The 24,175-nt window shown below is 41.4% G+C and overlaps 1 protein-coding gene across 14 annotated transcripts in view; it reads left to right on the top strand.

Moving 5' to 3' along the window:
- Positions 1-24,175, top strand: part of TBXAS1 (thromboxane A synthase 1) — a 323,500-nt gene that overhangs the window by 173,791 nt on the left and 125,534 nt on the right. For all 14 annotated transcript variants that reach the window (XR_005222459.2, XM_043541631.1, XM_043541625.1 and 11 more), the window contains 2 exons: positions 11,553-11,669; positions 22,715-22,803. Coding sequence is in view for 13 of the 14 variants with exons in the window: in XM_043541631.1 (XP_043397566.1) it covers positions 11,553-11,669; positions 22,715-22,803 (206 nt within the window). In the remaining variant the exon portion in view is untranslated. The remainder of the gene's footprint in view (positions 1-11,552; positions 11,670-22,714; positions 22,804-24,175) is intronic.

Raw genomic sequence — 24,175 nt, forward strand, 5'->3', positions numbered from 1 at the left:
GTGTAATGCAATATATGCTAGATGCTGATAAAATGCAGGAGTTACAGACCCATACAGTAAATGCAGTGTGTATATTTATTATGTGGAATGCCCAGCAATCTCACAAAGATTTACAGTAGCAGTCTAGACAAATTCATTCCTTTTTTCTGATTCATGCAGGAAGTGATCCATTATCCTGGGAAAGCCCTTTGTTATGAGAACAGCAAGGACAACCTCTTCTCAAGTTACCCATTGTATTATTTATATATCAGACTGTTCAGGGATTAATACTCAAAGAAAAGACTGCAGGTGTTTCATTTTAATGGCTGGCGAACATTCCTTATCTGGGATCTCAGTAGATGGGAACCAAAATTCCAAATATCTCTCAGTCTTACTGTATTTTTGTTGGGCTCAAAACTTGGTGTCAGTTTGTCCATAACTTTTATGCCGTATATTTATTATTGTGACAGCCTGCTACACTAGATGTAGCATTATTTTTGCAGGAATTAGCAATTAGGCTAGTGTTAGACAATGTGGATTCAGGGCCTGACTTACCACCATGTTACTCCTGTTTCACGTCATTTAAATCAATGCCATAAAACTGAAGTAAAGCCGTGGTAAAATGAGCCCTCAGAATGCTATAAAATCTAAAGGAATCCTGTTTTGTAAGAATAGAACCAATGAGTTGTTGTGTGGGATCCCATCTGTGATCCACCTAATTTGTGTTTATATCTTTTCAAGAATGCTTAAAATAATAAAATATACGACTGTGTTTTGGCCTTTGTATTCCACAATACTTGCTATTAAAGGGCGACTATGTTCAAGAAACTAACATTGGGTGATATGGTTAATTTATTTAAACAAGGTATTTCCTGGTACTTCTGAGGAGCATCCTGAAGGAGTCCAGTAAAACTGATGTCAGCAGTAGCTTGGTTACTGGTTGTTTGTGCACTGAGACTGTTGAGGTAAAGGAGGGGCCAAAGGGAACATGCCGTCTGTATGCAACGGGGTGCTAGTACTCTGGAAATCATAATTTTTAATTTCTTGGTTTTTTAGCTTGTTTATAGCTTCAGCTGTAATCACTTTTAACAATGAATTTCCTTGCTTAAAACAAACAAACAAACAAACAAAAATCCTTTGATTGTTCGAGCATTCAGATCAGTGCGTGTAAGATTCAAATGAATGAACTGTAGGCTGGTATGCCCATTTCCAACATGTCCAGTGAAGATAACTGCCTTTAGGACTAAGTTCATGACATGTGTGAAGTGTTAAAGACAAGCCAGGCCTGAGTTAAGCACAAAAAAACCTAAATTCCAAATATTGTTTTTACTCACCATTTCTCATATACATAAAGCGTCACTGCCAACTTGAAAAGCACATCCGTCGGAACGTTTTTTATCTGTTGTTATTACAAGGAACTTGCTATAACGAAGAAATGAGAAGGGGGAAATCTTTTTATTTTATCCACACACACAGTTATAGGTACTCGTATAGGCAGAAATGTTTAATTTCTTCCATTTATGTATTTGACAGTCCCTTTGTAGTTACTGCCACTATTTCCCCTGTGTAGTCAGGGCCTGATCCAGAATCACAGACGTTTAAGGCCAGAAGGGACAACATGGATCACCTTGCCTGACCTCCTGTATATTACAGGCCACCACCGCCACCCAGGACCTACACACTAAACTCAACAACCATAATTAGACCAAAGTATCACAGCCCACAGGAGACTAGATTAATATGTGCCACAGGCAGAGAATAGGAGGGTTCCAGGTGCACCAGTGCCTGAGGCCCCCACAATGGCAGGGAAATGATTAAGTGAGGTGTACCCAGATGATCCAAGCAAGTGATGCACTCCACATGCTGCAGAGGAAGGCAGAAACCCCCCAAGATCACTGCCAATCTGACCTGGGGAAAATTCCTTCCTGACCCCACATATTGCAATCAATTAAACCCTGAGCATGTGAGCAAGAACCAGCCAGCCAGTACCTGAGAGAAAGAGAATGCTCGGTGCCACCGCAGAGCCCTGACCCACCCTAACCCAGTGTTCCGTCTCCAGCTGTGACCATCCCTGATGCTTCAGAGGAAGATCATCCCCCGAATGTATTTGGGGAAGAGGGGTTGATAAATCCCTTCCTGACTGCTGCAGGTGGCTGGCTGAAACCCTGAAGCATGAGCTTTTGAGAACATAAGACGTAAAGCAGAAGAGAGCCCCAGGGCTGCTGAGCTCTGTCCCCTACCATCCAAGCAACCCCATCATAAAATCACACTCATAAATTTGTCCATTGAAGTCAGTGGACATTTAAAGTGGACATTTAAAGTTTCTGCATTTAAAGTTAAGAATAGTTTTTAATGCTTTATTGTATTGGGATCCTTAGTCAGTTTCCTTAGCAGTTGGTAATAGCGACCATAATGTAATTACATTTAACATCCCTGTGTGTTGGGGGGAGGGAAATACCAAAGAAACCCACCATAGTAGCATTTAACTTCAAAAAGGGGAACTACACAAAAATGAGGAGGCTAGTTAAATGGAAATTAAAAGGAACAGCCACAAGTGAAATGCCAGCAAGTTTCATGGAAACTTTTAAAAACCACCATAGTGGAGGCTCAAATTATATGTATGTCCCAAATAATTTAAAAAAAACAGCAAGAAGACCGCTCCCCCCCCCCCCCCCCCAAAAAAAAAAAAACAAAAAACAAACGCCCCCACGGCTAAACAACAGAGAAGAAGAGGTGGTTAGAGACAAAAAGACATCCTTTAAAAATTGGAAGTCAAATCCTAATGAGGAAGATAGAAAGGAGCATAAACTCTGGAAAGTCAGGTGTAAAAATATAATTAGGCAGGCCAAAAAATCTATAGTAAAGAACAGAATTATCAGACGCATAGATGAACACAATATGTTGGGGAAGAGTCACCACAGCTGTTGTAAAGGGAAATCATGCCTAACCAATCTATCAGAGTTCTTTGAGGGGGTCAACAAACGTGGACAAGGGTGATCCAGTAAATACAGTGTACTAGAACTATCAGCCTATCAGAAGGTCCCTCACTAAAGGCTTGGAAGCAAAGTAGGGAGTCATGGGATAAGAGGGAAGGTCCTCTGAGACTGTTCAGCTTGGAGAAGAGACAACTGAGGAGGGATATGACAGAGATCTGTAAAATCATGAATGTTGTGTAGAAAGTGAATAAGGAAGTATTATTTACCCTTTCCCATAACATATGAAGCAGGGGTCACCCAATGATATTAATAGGCGGCAGGTTTAAAATGAACAGAAGAAAGTACTTCTTCACACAATGCACAGTCAGCCTGTGGAACTCATTGCCAGGAGATGTTGTGAATGCCAAAAATGTAACTTGGTTCAAAAAAGAATTAGATGAGTTCATGGAGGATATGTCCATCAATAGCTATTAGCCAAGATGGTCACAGACGCAACAACATGCTCTAAGTGTCCCTAAACCTCTGACTCTAGAAGCTGGGGCTGGACAACAAGGGATGGATCACTTGATAAATTGCACTGTTGTGTTCACTCCCTCTGAAGCATCTGGACTGGCCACTGCTGGAAGACAGAATCCTGGGCTAGATGGATCATGGGTCTGACCCAGTCTGGCCATTCTTATGTTTATGTTTACATGTTTTGATAAATCGGAGCCCATGTTTTCAACTTGATTAAAAGCAAAAGGTACCCGAAAACAAAAATCAAATTGTTTTCACAGGATTTACAGCCCAATTTTGCTATCCATTTTGAATTGGATACTTTGTATGAGGTGAAAATAAATGGGGAAATAAAAACTACTGCTATCAGGCAAATGCTGTAGGTTTTCAATGGATAGAATAGACTATATTCTTAAAACAAGACCTTTGAGTTTTCTTTAATGTGTAAGAGTATATATGTGATCACAAAATTTTGCGGAATAGCAGTCTGGGAACTTGAAATCTTCAGTTAGTCTGATACTATGAATTTAACATTGCTATTGGGTCATGTTGCCATAAGCGCTTATTGGGAATTTTCTCTTGGAATGATTTTCTGACAGAAAATACAGTTTTTGCAAAATCAATTTGTCCTTGGGAAAATCTAGATTTCGTTAAAAAAAAAAATCAATTTTTCTGTTATGAGAAGCAAAATTAAATACTTTGTTTCAGGTCAGTTTGTCTTGAATGAGAGTATTTAGTTTTGTTGAACTGACTCAAAACATTTAATTTCAAATCAGTTCAATAAAACATTAAAATGGGCTTCTTTATCAGCACTTTGCCTTTCGAGAGTTGTAGTTTGAGCCCTCTCCTGTTGACTGAGCTCTTTAGAGCTCCCACAATGAAATAAGGATTTCCTTCGACCAAGCATTTCATGGTGGATCATGGAAGTGATACATAAAACTGGGTGCATCATGGGAATTGTACTCCAGGTAGGGAACCTGACCCACTGGGGAGAATGGGGATATCAGGATCCCAAACAACAACTCCCATAAAGCAATAGACCACAAGGGGAAAATACATTTGAATGTTGAAATAACTTTCCTATATTTGTAAGTCCATTACAATTGGCAACAAATCTTGGCAATCTCAGCAGAGAAGTGAACGATTGACTTGGCATGGAGACTTTCAACCTTACTAGGACAGTGTGGGGGGGGAGCATGAACTTTCCACTGTTGTACTGTACCTCTTCTTTGGATAAACAGAGGACTTCATCTCCAGAACTTAATGTTCATCCCTTTCCAAGGGCACTAAAGGCTCAGTCCTGTAAGGTACTGAGTGCTCTGGCTCCCACTGAATTTGTTGTGAGCTACTGGGCGCTGAACACGTTGGGAAAGCAGATAACGTTTTTAAGTGCCCAGATATGAACTTAGGAGGCTAAGACACTTGTTTTTTTAAAATCTTGGTCCTCATTTCCAATTCACCATTTAAGCAGCTTGTTTACTTTTTGCATTTCAACAAAGTTTAGACATTTTAAGCTAGACTGGCCTGTTTATCATTTTATTTTTATGGCACTTATTTCCATAGCAGAGTATCTGAGCAAAAGAGATTAAATCTAAAATTCAATTGGAAATTTTGAAAAATTACAAATCTTGAAATTATCTCTATCTATTATGTTATAAAAAAATTCCTTGATATAAAACCTATATTTTCACCTAAAGAACGTGTCAGTCTCCCTTTAAACTAGTTAAATCCAGGGATCTCAATAACAGGAAATAATCACAATATCTCTGATGTGTAGCAAACATTTGTTAAACTTTCCTTGAACAAGCAGACTATATCCCTTCTGCTCTACGTTGCTTGCCATGTTATAAAATGTGAAGAACAGTTTTTTGTGCATCAAATTCATATTATGCACAGATTACCATTTCCACACGTTCTTACAAACAATTTAAACCACATGAATAAATCTAAATTGTCAAAAAAGATCAAGAACTATTTTCCTCTCCTTCCCCCCTCCCCCACACACAAAGGGAATCTTCCTCTCCTAAACCATTCCATAGGAAAAGCATGCATAAATAGATGTGCTTTTAACAACATTATGACCTTAACCAACACTGGGCAGTACAACTGTGTCAGCTGAAAACCAGTTTTAAACACTGGCAGAAATAGTGTATGGTGGGATCCAGTTTCTGTAGCACAAACTGACAGTGCTAAAGTGTTGTTTTTGAAACCAAATTGTCAGCAAATAATTATCTCTGTTGCCTGATTGTTTTATACCCCTTGTGTGTAAAATGGAAAGTGGATTCTAAACCGTGTGTTCATAAAAGGTATGGGCTTGTGATCTCACTTACACCAGTCTAACTATGTGGAGTCATTGCTGATGTGCACCATTCTAAGTCAGAGCTACAGGAGGCCCTATATGTTTATTTTAGCGTTTAAGAATGGTTGTATTTATCTCATAGCTGTGTCTTGATTTGGTTTCTATTGACAAAATCATGACTTAAGAAAATGTTTGTGATGACAAGAACAGATGTTTCCAGGCAGCTTGCCATAGCAAAAAAAAACCCCAACTAAATAAATAATCTAGTGTTTACTTGTAAGCTGGTGTTGGCTGTTCCATTTTGCCAATGAATAATGATGACTAGTAGCTATTAGTGAGTAGTTTAAAATCCTGACTTGACAAGAAGGGAATAAGCTTATAACTGCCTCTTTGTGTAGTACAATCTATACCGTAGACTGGAATACAATTGCTGTAATCACCATAACAAATCTTACTTGGTAGCATTTTTCCAAGTCACTTAAGGTATGTCTACACAGCAATTTAACACCTGTGGCTGGCCCATGTCAGCTGACTTGAACCTCGGCTGCAGGGCTGTAAAATTGTGGTGTAGATATTTGGGCTTGGCCTGGAGCCCAGGCTCTGGGACCCTCCCCTCCCACTGGGTCCCAGAGCTTGGGCTCCAACCCGAGTCCAAACATCTATACCACAATGTTACAGCCCCGTAGCCTGAGTCCCATGAGTCTGAGTCAGCAGACATGGCTGTGGGTGTTTAATTTCAGTGTAGACATACCCTCTGTGACTGGGATGGAAACCTGAAAGATAATAGAACAGATGACCATTAATTGAACAACTGGATTGTATTTGTGAATGTTGGTGGTTTTAATGTAAGCTAGAAACCTTTAGTAGCAAGGTGTGAAATAGTCAAGTGCAAAAGCTTGTTGGAGTTGGCAGCTGGGTGGAAACTACAGCCATAAGGAAACCTCTAATTCAGAGATCATCTTCTGTCAGAGAAATTCTTCAACTTCATTTAAACCAACTTGCTTAGGAAAAAGTATTCCTGGTTTTTTCCGCTCAGGCTCATCAGCAATTCAAAAGATTTTTTTGTATGTTTGAAGAAATCAGCAACCCATGTTATGTTTTAATGAGCAATAGGGATTGGCATAGTCATTCCCATATCAAGCAAGGGGAAGGAAATACCTTGCTTGAATGGCCTGGCAGAACTTGGGCAGCTGGAGAGGAGTTGTTGTTTTTGGAAAGCAAATAGGCGAGAGAGGGATTTATTTTGGGATCGAACTTGAAAGAAATAACTGGAAATGCGGAAGTTTGTAATTAGGTTGTTCTATGGACAAGATGCTTCTCCCTACCACAGCACAATACAGGAGCAGAGTTGAAAGATTGGAAATGCTGATGGGCGTTAGGACTTTGCACTAATACCATGGCTGTGATTCTCAGATAAGGAGCGTGGCTCCCAAGTCTTGTTTCAAATCTCAAAAATCCTGATTCCCCATGAAAAAATGGTACAGAGAGTTTGCAGAGATGTACCGACAGTGTGCTGCTGCCTAAGCGAGAGCCTGTCAGTGACTTTGGTGTGAAGGCAGAAGTACTATACTGTAGAGTGTATCTAAAAGACCGTGTATTTTGAAAACAGTTTGTAACATTGAGGTGGTACTCTGCTCAGTCAGAAGCCACGACATAAACTCTCTGTGAACGTAAGGCACTCAGGTTGGGAAGAATTGTGAATGATGTTTCACTTATCACAAGATGCTGGGGAAGTAGGGGGATAATATGCTTTATTAACAATTAAGGGTACAGGTTTCTAATACATTTAAATGTCACTTGTAATACTTCATTGATATCCCATTTAGTCAAGAGTCAGAGAGGAAGAACAATACGCATATGTGATCTGTCAGCTTTTTTTTTTAAACGTGGAAATGGTGCACTAATTTGTGGATGTCGTACCACTGCCCTCTACTGGGTGAAATATTGTCAAATTGGTTTATGTACATATTGGTTCCCCCGTTGGCTGAGCTAATGGAACTGCCCTTTGGTCTAATTGGGACAAGCTGGGCTTAAAGGCCTGTGAGAAGTTACAGGTTAGCATAGTTCATGCTTCAGAGAGGAGTGTAGAGAACTACCCTCTGTCAGGATATGTACCTTCAGCCTATCCTCCTTTAAGTCCCTCCTTGTGATGCACTTCTTCAAACAATGCTACAAAACTTAGTCATACACCTGCCATCACATTGAGGGAAATGCAGGCCCCTTTTAAAAATAATAAGACCACCAAATAGTACTCCTTGTTCTTTTTGCAAATAAATACTGATACACTACAAGGTGTGTGCCAGATTCTGCCTCTTGCTCATCCTATTTTATGTGGCCTCCTGTTCTCTTCGCTCTGCTTGTATGTTGTCTGCCTAGATTGTAATCTCATTGGATTTGTGTTTTTTACATGTCTATAAAACCCTTAGAATATTATGGCCCCTACACAATTAATACCATGCCTTTTTGACCTGTGTACAGAGCTCCCCCTTCTGGTATGGAAGGGAAGGTCAGCTACCTCCACAGCAGAATCCCCTTCCCTTGACACATACATTTCCTCATTTCCTCAGCTCCATATAGGGTTCACCACAGGCCTAGGGATCTGCATGTGTGGAAAGGATGGGTAGTGGAAGGGTCAAAGAGGGAGTGGGGGTAGGGTTTGGGGGGACATGTAGCATCTCCTGTATCCCAGCAGAGATCCCTCTGAGGTCCACACCAGAGATTGTTTCTGTGTATGTGGCCCCCAAGTGCTTTCCAGTTTCACAAGAACCCTGCAGATGTGAGGGGGTATGGGCCAGACTCTCTCTTTTTTCTGCTGGGTGTAAAAATCCAATCCCCTTCTTGCTCTCTCTAGCACCCCCCCTTCCCAGAATGAGGAACATAGAGGATGCTCTGAGAGGAGACCCTCCTAGAATTTTCCTCCCCCTGTTCTGTGTTGATGTTACCGCCCGGTAGGGGTACAGCCTGGCCCACTAATAATTGATTGAAAGCAGGAGCAAAAGACTTGGTGAACATTGACACAGAGATGAAGGAGCCAGCGGTTTTTTCTTTAAGGGCAGCATGAGTTGCAGAGTATTAGGTAGGAAGTTTCTGCACACATTCCAAAAGATATTGCATGCCCATATGCTAAAGCACATTTTTTAAGCCCTGGAGCTAAGGCAGAGATCTCTTTATTTGGAAGCAAAGATCACTCACATTCTCTCTGGCCGTGCCCAATGTCACAAGCGTGATTGAAGATAGTGGCATTTTGTGTATATGCTGCCACAGCAGATTACCATAGCTTCCCCTTTGCCCCGTCCCACACAAAACCCATTTCTGAATTTCAGTTACAGTCTTCCTTCCACTCTAGAGTATTACTGTATCACAGTCAGAAGAGGTTGACTACTTAGGAAAAGAAAGTAGAGAACAGTTGCTGAATCTTTAGGTTGTAACAGATGCAATATTAGTCTGATTGCATTTGACTGGAAAGCAAAAACCAGAGAATGTTACAGCAGCTTTGTCTAATAATTTGTAGTGATTTGCATATGATCAAAAATTCTCAGTTGCAGCTTCTACTATTTCCATTTTGAGAGAGAAGACACTTCATCCTTCACCAAGATGCTTCAGGCTCATTGTCATACCAAACTCATTTTCATTCCTGCTATGTGAAGCTGTAAAACAGGTTATGCAATTAGCAGGAAAGTGTTTGCAGGAATGATAAGGAAAACTTGACAAATGAAGTACTCTCTAGGGTATCAGTTCTGCTGCTGCTTTGCTAAACAGAGCATGCTGTAGTACCCAATTTAAAGACAATGTCAAATAATTTGAGCCCCAAATTTGACCTTCCTTATTCAAAGCGCCTCAGTGTATATGTGATTTATACATACGTACATATATATATGCACACACGACTATATTAAAGGAACATTACTAAGGTTGCAAAGTCAAGTGCTCAAAAGTTGGAAATGTCAGAATTAAGCTTGCCTGTGCAACCTAAATTCAGTCCCCTTGTGCATTATGATACAGTCTTTAATTACATGATCATATGCCATTTTTCCCACAAGGGCCCTACCTCATTCAGTGCATAGAATGGATGGAGCTCACTCAGTAAGCAGCAATTCAATATTTTGTCTTATCCTCATTGTTCAATGTGTGGCCCCAGGCCTTATTTACTGCACACCATGCAAGCCATACTCTGAAGACAGAATTCTTACTTTCCTCATGGGGTTTCTGTGGTGCTTGTCACTATTGTATCTGAGTGCTTTACAAATATTAATTCATTTTTCTTCACAAAACCCTATGAGGTGAGGGGGTGGTATTATACCATTTTACAGATGGGGAGCTGAGGCACAGAGAGATTAAGCTAAAAAATGTCCACTAATTTTAGGTACCCAGTTTGAGACAACTAGGACCTGACTTTTTCAGAGTAGTTAGCATTATATAGTGCTCTATATGTTCAGAGCACAGTTCCCATTGACTTCAGTTGCCTCTGTGAGTGCTCAGCACTTCTGCAAATCAGGCACAAGGGTCTCAAGTCAGGCACCCAGGAAGTGAGAAACACACGATTAGTGACAAGGCGTGAAAAGTTTGATTTAAGGGACTCGTTTAACATTAGAAAGTGACTCTGTGGCACTGGTGGGGGATAGAATCCAGTTCTCCACAAGAGCGGTCAACTGCCTTAACCACGAGATCAGCCTTTCTCTTCCTGCAGTCCCCCGCCTCATTCACTACTCATCGTTTAACATCTGCAACACACAAACCAGGCATTCTACAGCCAAGTTTACTTCACTACACAGCCTTGTTTCATCCCCAGAGTGGGTCCATCCTGTGTGCTGAATGAGGCAGGGGTCTTGTGGAAAAAATAGCATGTGTTCATGTTGTTAAGACTGTATCATAATGCATGCACACAAGGGGGCTGAATTAAGGTTGCAAGCCAGCCTGAATTTTGGCATTTCCTAACTTCTGAGTGCTTGACTTTGCAACCTTAATAATGTTCTCTTAAAGAATTACTTTAAAGATGATTTGAAGGGAACTACCAAATCTTCCTCAGTATTTACTATGTACTGAATACCCCCTATTGCCACATGAAAAGAATGGTCCACATGTCCATTCTATTTTGTCTTATGACATTCATTCCTACGTGGATTGCAGCCTCCCCTTTTGATACAGTGTCCCACTATGCCCTCTTTTTCTGGCAATCAACCCACTGTTGCTCAGAGCTGTCTGTGCAGTATCAGATTAGTGCCATTAGTTTACTATGCTGTGTGGTGTTACCAAATATTTTTAAAGTAGAACTTTAGACATTTTGCAAGATAAAATGCACTGCGTAGTTTTGTAAAATATGTTAAAAGTAACAAGCCTCCTTCCAAACATCCCCTCCATTATCTAAACAACACTTTGGCTGGCACTACTTTCTTTAGAGGGATTCCATAGCTGGTGTGGTATTACAAGTTTAGTGGATGCTGGACGTCTTCGTGGTGCAAAAGCGCATAATCGCAGTGGGGCTGGGCACTGTGGGACTTAGCAAAGGGAAAAGGACCATTTAAAACTAATATTATGTTTGATCAGTAATGGTCCCAATCTTCAGCTTCTTACTCAGATAGAACTATCAGCGAGAGATACCCAACGAGTAGAGTTTTGTGTTGAATACAGACTGGGATTGGGCCTTGTCCTGTATTTCAGTGTAATATGTTTAGGGCTGCATTCTAATACTCCTCCCTCGTTTTGATATGGACTTCAGTGGGATGATTTGTAGAGTAAGATACTGTTCAATATGTATCAGAATCTGTCCCTTGTAATTTTTTGGGATACTAAAATGGTTGTAGTGTCATGTGTTTTAACCCCTGTTTGCGTTTATTTTGATTCAGACACCAGGCTTGGTTACCAAGCCAGTAATTGACAGCATTCTCTGTCTGCGGGATCAGAGGTGGAAAGAAGTTCGGAGCATACTGACCCCGGCCTTCAGTGCTGCAAAAATGAAAGAGGTAAGATGCAGTAAGTGCCACGACTTTAATCCAAAGAAGCTGATGTTTTGACTTCTGTAAGCACTTTCCTTGTATGCTGCACTTCAGGGATATTTAAAGGACTGTCAACATGTCATTGTCAAACTGTTCAGGCCCCATTGTTGTGTGTGTATCGACACAATGTGGGTCAGAGCCTCAGCTAGTGTAAATCAACGTAGCTCTATTGACTTCAGTACAGCTGTGCTGTTCTGTATCAGATGAGCATCTGGCCTCATAACTTTCTCCAATAAGAAATCAGCTTGCTCATAAAAGTGTAGTAGATGTAATAAATAAACAAACTTTTAAAAATAAGCTGCTCTGATGGACTAAAGTACAAAAAAGGTTAATGCTGTCTATCCATCAGAACACAGCTTTTCAGTATTTGCAGAATTAGCAGCTCTCACTTTCATGCACGAACCTCTGTCAGTCTCTCTTCATCCCCCTCCCCCTTTATTCTTTAATTCTGGGATATAATAGAAATGGCTCACTGGAATAGAATGTAGTTGCAAGATAAATACTACTGATTGAAAATAAATATTTTTCCGCTAATTTTCTGTAAATTTCTCAGCATTTATCTACAGTGGGAGACCATTATCCTACGACAAAGTTATATTCCATTGACACTGTATCTCTTAATTAAATGCAGAGTAATAATTGACTGGTTAAACTCTGCTTTAAAACAAATCTTCCTTTTTTGCATTTATGCTGAAAAGGAAACACATTCCTCACTCTGGTGCCCAGTTCTTGGTTGTAAAATTTTCCACTGGGCAGAAGCGTGTGTTATTTTGACATGTTGCTGTCGAAATCCACAGTAACATCTAAATGCGTCTGGCTTCTTTAGCTCTATAGACAGCAGTTGCTTAGCAACATCAGCTGTCACCTCCTTATTATGGTAAATTCTAATTGGCCATAAGCCTGGTAAGGACCGTTGATTAATCAGAACTGACAATATCATTGGTTATGCATCTAGACACTGACTCTGCCACTGGCTTGATAGCAAATTTCATAGACGGGATTTTTAAATACTCAAATGATTATTCAGTAATGGTGTGGCTGAAGAGGAGAGTTTTTTGCATTTCCTGAGCTAAAATTAATCTCTCTTACTGCACATCTTCAGCACAGAGGAGTTTAGGGCTTCAGCTTTTTGCTGTTTAAACTAACAAAAGATGAAACCGATCACCACCTGGTTTGTACAGAGCAACCCCTGCTGGCATCAGTCAGGTATACTTTAGGGGAAAAAAGGTTCTTTGGACATTGTGCTTTGTGGTGATGATGCATGTTTGCAGAGTTAATTTTTTAATGTGGGAGAAGAAGAATCCACACTTACATCTCATTCTGCTTGGTCGCGAAGGAACGACACCAAAGGGGATTAAAGCTAGAGGGTTAAGCCCTGTACTGACTTAATGTCTAGCAGCAAGCTCATATGTGCATACTGCAACATTTATATTTCCGCCTTCTTCCACCTTTTGCTCCCTGTTCCAAACGGTGTATGCTGAGACTGTTAACACGCTGTTAGTTATTAGAAAAAGGAGACTTTTCCTACTCTGTTGTGCAAGGTGACGAGGGGAGTGTTCAAGTCTAAACAGTCAGGAAGAGCTTCCTTCAAACAATGCTACCTCTGTTCCTCTGTGTGTCTGGAATGCCCCACTCCCCTTCGTTGAGAAATGTTATCTCCAGTTTAGGGGATCCCCACAAGTAACGTAAATCATTTTTTTTCAGTTGCTTCAGCAGCATTGTTCCAGACCTATTCTGTTTCTGTCTGCCACTGTGCTTGTTTTTTTCCATCAGAAAATGATACATCTGGGTACAGTTCTTTCGTGGTAGGGGTGTTCTTGGTTATTTTAGATGATTCTATGTGAAATTAAATAACCTCTTTTGCATGTATATGCGCCTCATCCTTGTATATCATTTTAAATCAAAAGTGGTATTCTGTCCTAGGATTTCAGTTTAACATGATTTAACTCCTCACTCACACACGCTCTTCTCCGCACCTTAATTTAGAGGTCATACTAGAATTTCTCAAAGGAAATCAGTACTCATTCATTGGTATCCATCTCTCCTTTTCTGAAGCCTCCCACCTTTAGTACTTCCTACAGAGCCTCGGAAGTACTGCAATGACAGAAATACTAGTTTTTAGTCTTGGCCATATTACAGCAAGGCCTGGTGCTCCGAACTTTTCTATAATATTAATCCTATTAGTGTTTCTACCATGCTCAATCCAGACATCGTAGATTGGAGTTCGTTAGTCTCTAACACTTCAGTGTGGTATCGCATTTTAATGGTGTTTGCACCATGTCGTTGTCAAGTTACGATGCTTTACCAGCAGGGTCTGTCATCTGCAATCCTATCCCAAGAGTGGGAGTGGCAGGAAATGGCCAGCTGCTTAATTAATAGTTCTTCTTTCCAGGAATCTGGCCACCTCCTCTCTCAGATCATTAGGGCCTTAGCACAGGCCTACCTGGCAGTAAGAAAATGCACCCCTTTCACAGTTTTTTCTGGAGCACTTGCCTCACCATGTCCCCTGGTATTCTGCTATGCCCTGATTCCCTGGGGCACTAACAGGCTCTTCCACAGCATTTACAGAGGCTGCAAAAATCCTCAGCGAGTGCTGGGAGTTGCACATGAGCAATGTAGGTTACCGCTCCATTCTGAGCAAACCATTGTCTACCTGAATGCTATAGGATAACAGGGAGATTGAGGTCTGCAATAGGGCAATATTCTAGTGAACCTGTGTGCTGAAGACAACCAACATAGCTGCCAGATAAATTACACACACACCTGGAGAACTGGGTCTAGGAACCCTAGTCCTTCAGTTTTAAAAACACTGGCCTCTACTACTTGAGCTACATCTTCAGAGCTGGTAGTAACAGTAGGCTCCTTATTCACCCGGTGGGCTAGTCACGAGGGGGGCAGCATCACATACAGAAAGCTAGTACGTTACGATAGGGGCAGTTTTTCTGTGTCTGGATGGGAGACCTGGGCTGACAGACCTACAAGGCCCTCACCTCACCTTGTTTTGCGATTGAGAAATTCATTAAACAAACCTGAGGATTTTCACCTGACTGTGTGGTATTCTGAAAAAAGTCAACCAGAGGCAGACACCAAATATGGAAAATTTCAACAAAGCTGAGCATTGTTAATTGTTAGGTGACCATACCAGTGCTGCCTATATTAGGAGAATTGTTTTTCTAATGTGTTTCAAAATTTTCTATGTGGCTTCCACAACTCATTCACCCTGAATCTCCTAACTTGTTTGCATTAAAAGTTGAATGCTATTCAAACATTGTTTTGATGGAGTTCCGTAGGCTGTCTTTTCTCCCTTTTCTTTTTCTAATGAACACAAAAAGGCTAGTAAAACTAGTAAAACAGCTCACTCTCATTGGAGGAAGTTTTAATGCTTGTTAGTGTGAAGCACTGAGGAATCTTAATGACAAGTGCAGTATAAGAACATTGATTCTCAGGCCTTGATCCTGCAATCAGATCTGTTGCATGGACCTCTGCACTCATGTGGAGCTCCATTGGAGTCACTAGCAAATCTGATTGCAGGATAGGCCTTAGATTATAAATGCTTTGGGGCGAGGCACATATCTTCCTTTATGATTGTCCAGTGGATAGCCAATGTGGCCTGTCATTGAGACCTCTGGGCGCTATTACAATAGGAGCAATAAATAATCAGACTAGGAGAGACAGCATGTGACTGGGAGTCAGGAGATCTGAGTTCTCTTCCCAGCTCTGCCAGTGACTTCCTGCATGACCTTGAGAGAGGCACTTGAGCGCTCTGTGCCTCAGTCTCCTCTTCTGTAAAATGGGGATGATAATACCTGCTTCATGAGGTTGTTGTAAGACTTACTTCATTAATGATGTCAGTCACATGCTTTGAGGTCCTTGGATAAAAGATGTGTTAGAAGTATCATAGCTACACCAAGATTCTTTTAAAGTTCCCTCCAGGTATGATATAATAAAGCAAGAAAAGATGTTAGGATGTTTGTCCAAGCTGTAATGATCTTGGTGCCCTATTTAGCATTTCTTGATAAAAGTAAAGAATGCACTTCTGATGATCCTGCTGTTCTGAACCCCTTGTCAGACTTGATAAATAATTCTTCTCTCTTTTACTGCCCACACCAGCAGAACTCTATTGATTTTTATTTATTCTGATTGTGCTGCAGTGCTCTTGCCATATCCTATCAGTAGACCTGCAATCCTCTAGGCCACTGCCACCCGTTCAAACAAAAAGTGCAAGTGTGCAACACAGTGTAGCATTGTCCTAAACGATCTGTGAAATGGAGCTTGTGTTAATGCCATTTTTCTACCTGAAGAGGGTTGCAAAGCAGAACTTGTGGTGATGTTGTACAACTGGTGGTGATGCTGTACAATTCTCTGTGTCATTCACTGTTGTGTGAATGACACAGAGAATTGCGATAAAGACAGGTTAAAAGAAAGGAGAGAAATTTTGGGTGACTGCATATATGAGTCAAAGAAGATCATTTGTGGGGTGGGACCCTCAATGTCCCTTGTGCCCCCAATGTTAGACCCTTCACTGCGGTCTGATCAGTTAACTGCAAATGAAGAGATGCAGTTTCTTTTTGTCTTCCCTAGTGCTTGAGTATGGAGGTAATGAACACTGGCAAGAGCCCCCACCCCGCAAATGATCTTTCTTGACTCTTATATGCTGTCACCCACAATTTCTCTTCCTTCTTTTTTCCCTTGCCTCTGATAAACTCCTGTTTCTTCAGTCATCTGGACTGGCGGGGGTTCTTCATATCCTGTCTATTTGCCACCAGGATTGGGAGATGGAGTCCCCAGAGTGGGTTCTCCATTATTGGTGCAACAGCTGCCTTATCTACCTGCTGCTTATGTTCCAGCACCAGTTCTTCATGAGCTTGTAGTTCTCTTCTCCCCCTCCTCACACAGGGCTTCTCACTGTGGGTCTGATCCAATGCCCTTCAAAGTTAATGGAAAGTGTCCCATTTACTTCAGTGGATTTTGGATTAGGCCCTTAGTCCCTAGCTGGTGCCAAATGTTCTCATGTTCTGTGAGACCACCAGTACCAGGACAGGGACCCTGCCTAGCAAGTTAGACAAACTGTATGTCAGGCCAACAAAAAAGTGTCAGCAGGGCATAATCGCTGGGTTTAGTCCTGCACTTCCCCCTCCCTTGAATATATAAAGTGTGTGTGTGTGTGTGTGTGTGTGTGAGAGAGAGAGAGAGATTAAGGCATGGGGTCACGCATTGTGGCCCCAATCCAACAAAGTACTTAAACACCTGCTTATGTGCTTTGCTACATCAGCACATGAATAATGAGGATAAAAAGAAATATTAACAGCTGTCTGATTGACTGCGCACGGTTCACCCTGTGCATTGAATGATGCAGGAAGTCTGTAGAACAAATGGTATGTGATAATTTAATTAAACACTGTGTCATAATTCATATGCACAGTGAGGTAGAATTAAAGTTGCACAGGCCTTAATTCTGGCATTTCCTACTTTTGAATGCTTGGCTTTGCAACCTTAGTAATATTCTTTCAATACAGTATTTTTGGTGTAGTATTTGTGTGTGTATGTATTGGGCACATTGTGCCATCTAGCAAATGGCCATTACTTACAGGCGAGCTGGTAGCACCATTTATTATTAAGGATGCCCCAAACTTCCCATTTAAAGGCCCTGATTTCAGTTGCTTATAACTTTCCCAAATTTTAACCATTCAGGATGAAATTTTGTATGCTGGGTGTTTGCCTCAGTTCAATTATTTATTTATTTTTAAAAAAACTTCAGCACAGATGTCTGTGTTCTTGAAGGTGGTTTTTCCCATGTTAAAAATTCTGGCAACATTTTTTGAGACTCTATGGTGCCTCCATGCTTTGAAGCAGGGCTTGACATTTAAAAAGGGGGGGCCTTTCAGAGATGTGCCTTTTTCTGTCCCTGTGAAAATCCACTCAAATTTGGCTGAGTTACAAGCCTTTGAAAAAAACCACAGTTTGCATGTGCTCAGTAGAGACTTTCTAAGGCTTTGCACCTAAAATCTCCTGTGAAAAAAACAGCATATGATCATATAATTAAAGACTGTATCATAATGCATAAGCAGAAGGGGGCTAAATTAAGGTTACCCAGGATCTAGATATGGTCTAGTTCAAACAGGAATTTATTCAGGGAAGTCCGATGACCTGTTATGCAGGAAGTCGGACTAGATAATTGCAGTGGTCATTTCTGGTTTTATAATCCACAAATTACTTTTCTCCAGCCCATATCATGCTGTCACAGTGCCATATGATAGTGATCCCTGCTCTTGTGCAATACAGTATGAAAATCTGAATGATTATTACTGATGATTGTACACAATCTTGTTGATATTTTAATTACTATTTTTAATATATAAAGACAAGATTTTCATGCTATAGCAGCGGACAATTGGTTAACCAGTTTTGCTGAACGCTGAGATAGTTATTATGGAAAATTGTTACTATGACATGATATAGTTAGAAAGTAATAATCGCTTAGGGTGGAAAGGATGTTCAGTGAGTCCTGTAGACCATCCCCATACATCAAGACAGGAGTTTAGTACTCCCTAACCCTGTTTAAGACTGTGTTTGCCTGTCGTCTTGAGGAAGGAACCTCCAGCCTCCATCCACCAACCTCTGTGGTAGCGAGCAAGAGTAAGCAGCAGGAGCTGCCAACGATTGCAAAAGGGAAACATACCATGCAAACCCTTCGCTCTGCCCCTAGAGAACACCAGCAGATGATCTCCAGACACTCCCATTAAAATGGGCACCATTAGACTGGGTGATTGCTTTTGTTCCACCCACCAGATTCTCATTCTGAGCCTGACTCTATGCCGTAGAATGAGCAGTTGGAAAGGAGAGAATAGTGGGGCAGCACCAGCGGAGCAGGTTGGGAAAGAGAGAGGGGAGAGATGGTTGGGGAAAATCAAATACTGTTTAAAAAATAATCTGATATGGAAACAATATTACCTTGAACATTTTGCTCATATGTTGTTCATCTCTCATGACTCTTTTGAGTGTAAGTTCTGTGTGGCAGGGAACGTGTCTTTCTATGGCGTATTGTGGGGGCTAATATTAAGGCAGATAAAATTAAATACTCAGAAATGTGGTTAATCAGAGGAGTGTGACTATGATGCTATTGAGCAAAGTAAACACCCCTGTGTACAGTGTATACATAGTGCCAGAAACTAATTGTTCTGTGCCAAGCCATATATTGGCAAGATTACGCAAGGAAGCCCCTGGCAACAAGAAAAACCCAACCCCAAGCACTCTTCTTTGGCAGATAGAAATAAATCTGGACACTGAGATACTGGCAGATCAAATATTTACAAGGAACATATTGTTTCAATTTTACTCCATTATGTTACCACCAGCCAATCGGAATGTACAGCAGCTGGAGTTTATTTACTTAACAGAAAATTGTGGAGCTCTTGTATTCTGATTGGCAAATGACAATGTATAGTAAGGTAGTGGTCTCCAGAGCATAGCTGCTGAGTTTGTTTATTACTGTGCTGTATTTTTTAAAGTTTTCTGTCATTTCTTTTCCCCCACCACCACTATTTTATTTTTCTCAATGATTAAACAAAGGGCTTAAATTGCTCATGAATCAATAAATGTGTCAGCCTGTGGTCTTTTTATTTATTTATCATTAAGTTATTTATGCCCCTCCCCCCGCAAGAAAAAAAGCTTAAATATATATCCTGCACAGTCTTCTTATGCAAATAATTGTCTTGTCAATGTCCTTACCCTTTAACAATGCCTGCACACCTTCACAACAAATCAAATCCTTGTTAACTTCCATTTCCCTGGGTAGATTTGCCAACAAAAAAATCATAGGGGTAGAAATAAAGTGCAACAATATTCAGAGACTTCAAGGGCTGGCAGAGTATAGAAATTCTGAGCAATAGAGTGAGCTGCCCTGTCCACCACAAGAGTAACCCGCTCCACCCCTCACCCCCACCCCATCAGCTGTTGGAAAGCTATAACAACTGGCTGGGTGGCTGCATGTCTGGTGATGAAGAATGAGGGAGAAAATAAGGCAATAAAAAGAAAATATATAATGATCACCATATGTTTAATAATTATACCTGTTTAAAATACTGATTTTTGTTTTGTTCTCCTTAAATGATTCTGTTACGTGGAAGGGTTTAACCCAGCAGTTACAAAACAACATTTCACACCATTTCAACCCATTTAACAGATTTCTGTTAATTTCATTGAACCATTTGAGAAGAACCTCTTTGCAGGGGACTTTCAGGGGGAAGCCAAAGGGGAAAGGAGATTGCACTATAACTCCCCTACTCTCTCAGCTACTTTTGCAGAATATCAATCTGGCTTCATCAGAATTCACATTATGAGATTTCTAGTATGAGACCCGAATCAATCCAGTTTTGAGCTGAAATAGTAATGTCCTGTTCCTTTGACTATAGGCATGGAAGCTCATGTGACTAACAATATTCCTAACTCGGAATGTTGCCTTCAGTAAACATACTGGTTGCTCATCCACAGATCTCTTGGCTGTTTGTACTACAGACCATGTGTTCAGATGGCTCTGTGCCTGTGTACAAAGTGTTATGCCAGTTTCACGAAGGCAGAGGTGCCAAGCAACCATGGACTTGGATGGGCAGCCTACATTGCTCTGTTGATGTAGCAAGAGGATGCAGTAAGTCATTTTTTGGTAAGAGTGTCACAGGAGTAGCACAAGCCTGTTTGCTCTTATCATGCTGGTTCCCGTCCGTGCAGAATACCTGGATAAGAAGGCAAGGAGGGTATGAAGCTTGCGGGTGTATGTGGCTGCCAATGTAAGCAGCTTGTCTTCCAATGGGTGCGTATAATAGTCACTGGGGATACAATGAGGTATCAAATCATGGATTATAGAGAAGTACAATTCACAGTCCCTGTGAAGAAAAGGACATAGCAGACAGTGCTGCCACGGGATACACTCAGATCACAGGCTGTGCACTAACCCAAAGTAGTCAACTCACTCGTGGAACATAATTGTGTTTGGTGTCTAATTATCAGGGATCAGGGCTCTCAGCAGAGTTAGTCTCCTGGCAGCCCAACAAGTGCAGCTGGTCTGCAGCAGGCTACCTGATTGACTGCACCACCCGATCAGTCAGGAAGGGCAGCTGGATGACTCTCAGCCGAGCAGCAGTGGCAGCTCTCTGGCTGCTCAGTGCATTCACTCCTGAAGCTGCAATCCTCCATGTGCTCCTCGCTTTTTTACCCTGTCCTGCTCCAGCACTGCTCCTAGTCCTGTTCCTGCCTTGTTTCTCAGCCGCGCTCCTACTCAGTCCTTGCTACCTCAGTTTGTTCCTAGTTCTGACTTCCTTATCCTGACCCTGGTTCTTGACTCCAGCTCTGACTCCTGTTGGGGCTAGTGATTTCTGTCTGCAACCTTGACCCTTGGATTGGAGCCACTTCCCAGTGCCTGCTTTGACAACTAGGCCTGACTCCTGCTCTGACCAACAGGCATGACTGCCCACTGATGCCCTTTTTATGTGTGGCGGTACATAGACCAATACCAAATGGGGTTTTGATCATTGCTCTGCTTTTGCCCTGACTTGTAGGAGTCAACAAAGATGGATTACTCCTCTGTTAACCACACCCATGTCATGGTTAGATCCTCTCTTGACCATCATGTGTCAGCACCTGCGAAGGACTGTTAGCAGAGTATTTTGATGGGCATTAACTATGTGTATATCCAGGCAGTGGCAATTGCTGTTCCAGCAGCCAGTTGGTGGAGCTGGCACACTGTTTGTGGTCAGAACTGAGAACTTGTACGCACTACCACTTATGACAGTATAACTTAGGTCATTCCAGGGTGTGAATAAGCCACCCCCAGAGTGACGTCAGTTACACTGTGTCAAGGTTTCTTCCCCACTCTGAACTCTAGGGTATAGATGTGGGGACCTGCATGAAAGACCCCCTAACCTTACCAGCTTAGGTTAAAAACTTCCCCAAGGTACAAACTTTGCCTTGTCCTTGAACCATATGCTGCCACCACCAAGCATGTTAAACAAAGAACAGGGAAAGAGCCCACTTGGAGACGTCTTCCCCCAAAATATCGCCCCAAGCCCTACAACCCCTTTCCTGGGGAAGGCTTGATAAAAAATCCTCACCAATTTGTACAGGTGAATACAGACCCAAACCCTTGGCTCTTAAGAACAATGAAAAATCAATCAGGTTCTTAAAAGAAGAATTTTAATTAAAGAAAAGGTAAAAGAATCACCTCTGTAAAATCAGGATGGTAAATACCTTACAGGGTAATCAGATTCAAAACATAGAGAATCCGTCTAGGCAAAACCTTAAGTTACAAAAAGACACAAAAACAGGAATATACATTCCATTCAGCACAGCATATTTTACTAGCCATTAAACAAAAGGAAATCTAATGCATTTCTAGCTAGATTACTTACTAACTGAACAGAGTTTCTGAGACTGCATTCCTGATCTGTTCCCGGCAAAAGCATCGCACAGACAGACAGACCATTTGTTTCCCCCCCTCCAGCTTTGAAAGTATCTTGTCTCCTCATTGGTCATTTTGGTCAGGTGCCAGCGAGGTTATCTTCGCTTCTTAACCCTTTACAGGTGAAAGGGTTTTGCCTCTGGCCAGGAGGCATTTTATAGCACTGTATACAGAAAGGTGGTTGCCCTTTATTTTTATGACACACCGATCTTAGCACTGGTGTGGACAGCGATGTTAGCGGGAGAGCTTCTCCTACTGACATAGCTACCGCCTTTCGTGGAGGCGGTTTTATTATGCTCATGGGAGAGCTCTCTCCTGTCGACATAGAACATCTTCACTAGACGCGCGGCATTGGCTCAGCGGTAGCACTTCTAGTGTGTAGACTAACCCTGAGAAACAAGAGGTGTCTGTCTGCCCCTTCCTCCAAGCTTCCTTCTGCCTCAGAAAAAATTACTCATCCACTGATACAGAAGATCTTGTGAGCACTGTACCATTTACTGTATGTAACTAATATAGAGGAAATTATTGGTTTTTTAATTATGCCATGTGTGTTCCTTTTCAGATGACTCCACTAATAAACCAAGCATGTGATGTCCTGCTGAGTAACTTGAAGGTGTATGCGGATTCTGGCAAGGCTTTTGATATCCAAAGGTACATTCACCACACTACAAATGAGAACCACCTTTTCAAAATCCTTGAATAGTCACGCTTCCCCTAAATACACACTTACTTTACAAAAGGAGTTCTCAGTCTTTTTCTGAGGGTGGATCACAGCTTAATGCTGGGTGTGTCTGATGAGACACCTCTCCTTTGCAGTCATTCTCATTTTAAAGGTATAGCTATGCTGCAAATCAAACACCACTGTGCTGAGTCTCAGAACCAGGGTCAATCAGGCTTGGGCTCACAGGTCTCCAGCTGCAGGGCTAATAATAGCAGCAGAGATGTCCCCGCTTGGGCTAGCACCCTGGTTCTGAAACCTGGTGAGGGCTGATGGTCTTGGAGCCCGGTCTCCAACCCAAGCAGGAACGAATACACTGCTATTTTTAGCCCTGCAACCGAACCTCAGAAGCCCAAGTCAATTGACCTGGTCTCCGAGACGCAGAGCCAGGGGTTTTTCTTTGCAGTGTAGACATACCCTAACATCCCTGTGGCAGCAATTGCTTATTTGGAAAAGTAATTTTAGGAAAGTATCTAAGGTATTTGTAGCTATCTTTTAATGAAGTATAACAGCTGGAAACAAAAAGGAGAGATACATCAGCCTGTGTCCAGTCAACTCCCTGTAGTCCACTAGAAACATGTGAACACAGGAACTGCAATACTGGATCAGACCCATCTGGTCCAGTATCCTGTCTCCAACAGTGCCAGCACCAAAAGCTGGCAACAAACCCCAAGATAGGCAGTTGTAGGATAATTTGTCTCAAATTTTAGTTCTCATCCTCATCGCTAAATAGTCAGAGATTGGCATAAACCCTGAAGTATGAGGTTGAATAGCCCTTTCAAAATTTTTGTTGGCATTAACTATTATAACTCTGGTTATTCTTGTTATCCATATTAATGTCCAATTCCTTTTTGAATCTTGCAAAATTCTTGGCCTCAATAACTTCCTGTAGCAATGAGTTCCACAGTCTAATTAAGTGAAAAAATATTTCCTTTTATCAGTTTTGAATTTGCCAGCTTTTAATTAAATTGAATGTCCCATTGTTCTTATGAGAGAGGGAGAAGAGAAGCTCCCAATCTGCCTTCTCTAGACTATTTCATATACAAGTATATAGTTATTTTGTATACTTGTATCATATCCTCTCTTATCTCCTCTCTAAGGTAAACTATCCCAGTCTCTGCAGATTCTCTTCATATGATAGTTTTTCCATGCCCATAATTATTCTCATCGCTCTCCTCTGAACCCCCTTTAATTCTGCACTGTCATTTTTTAGATGAACTTCAGAATCCTTGGAGGTATACCATCTGTTGCTTTTTAAATTATAATTTTGTTCCAGTACCTCTTCTTCTGACACCTTAATCTCTG

The sequence above is a fragment of the Chelonia mydas genome, chromosome 1, assembly GCF_015237465.2.
Source record: "Chelonia mydas isolate rCheMyd1 chromosome 1, rCheMyd1.pri.v2, whole genome shotgun sequence".
Lineage (NCBI taxonomy): Eukaryota > Metazoa > Chordata > Testudines > Cheloniidae > Chelonia > Chelonia mydas.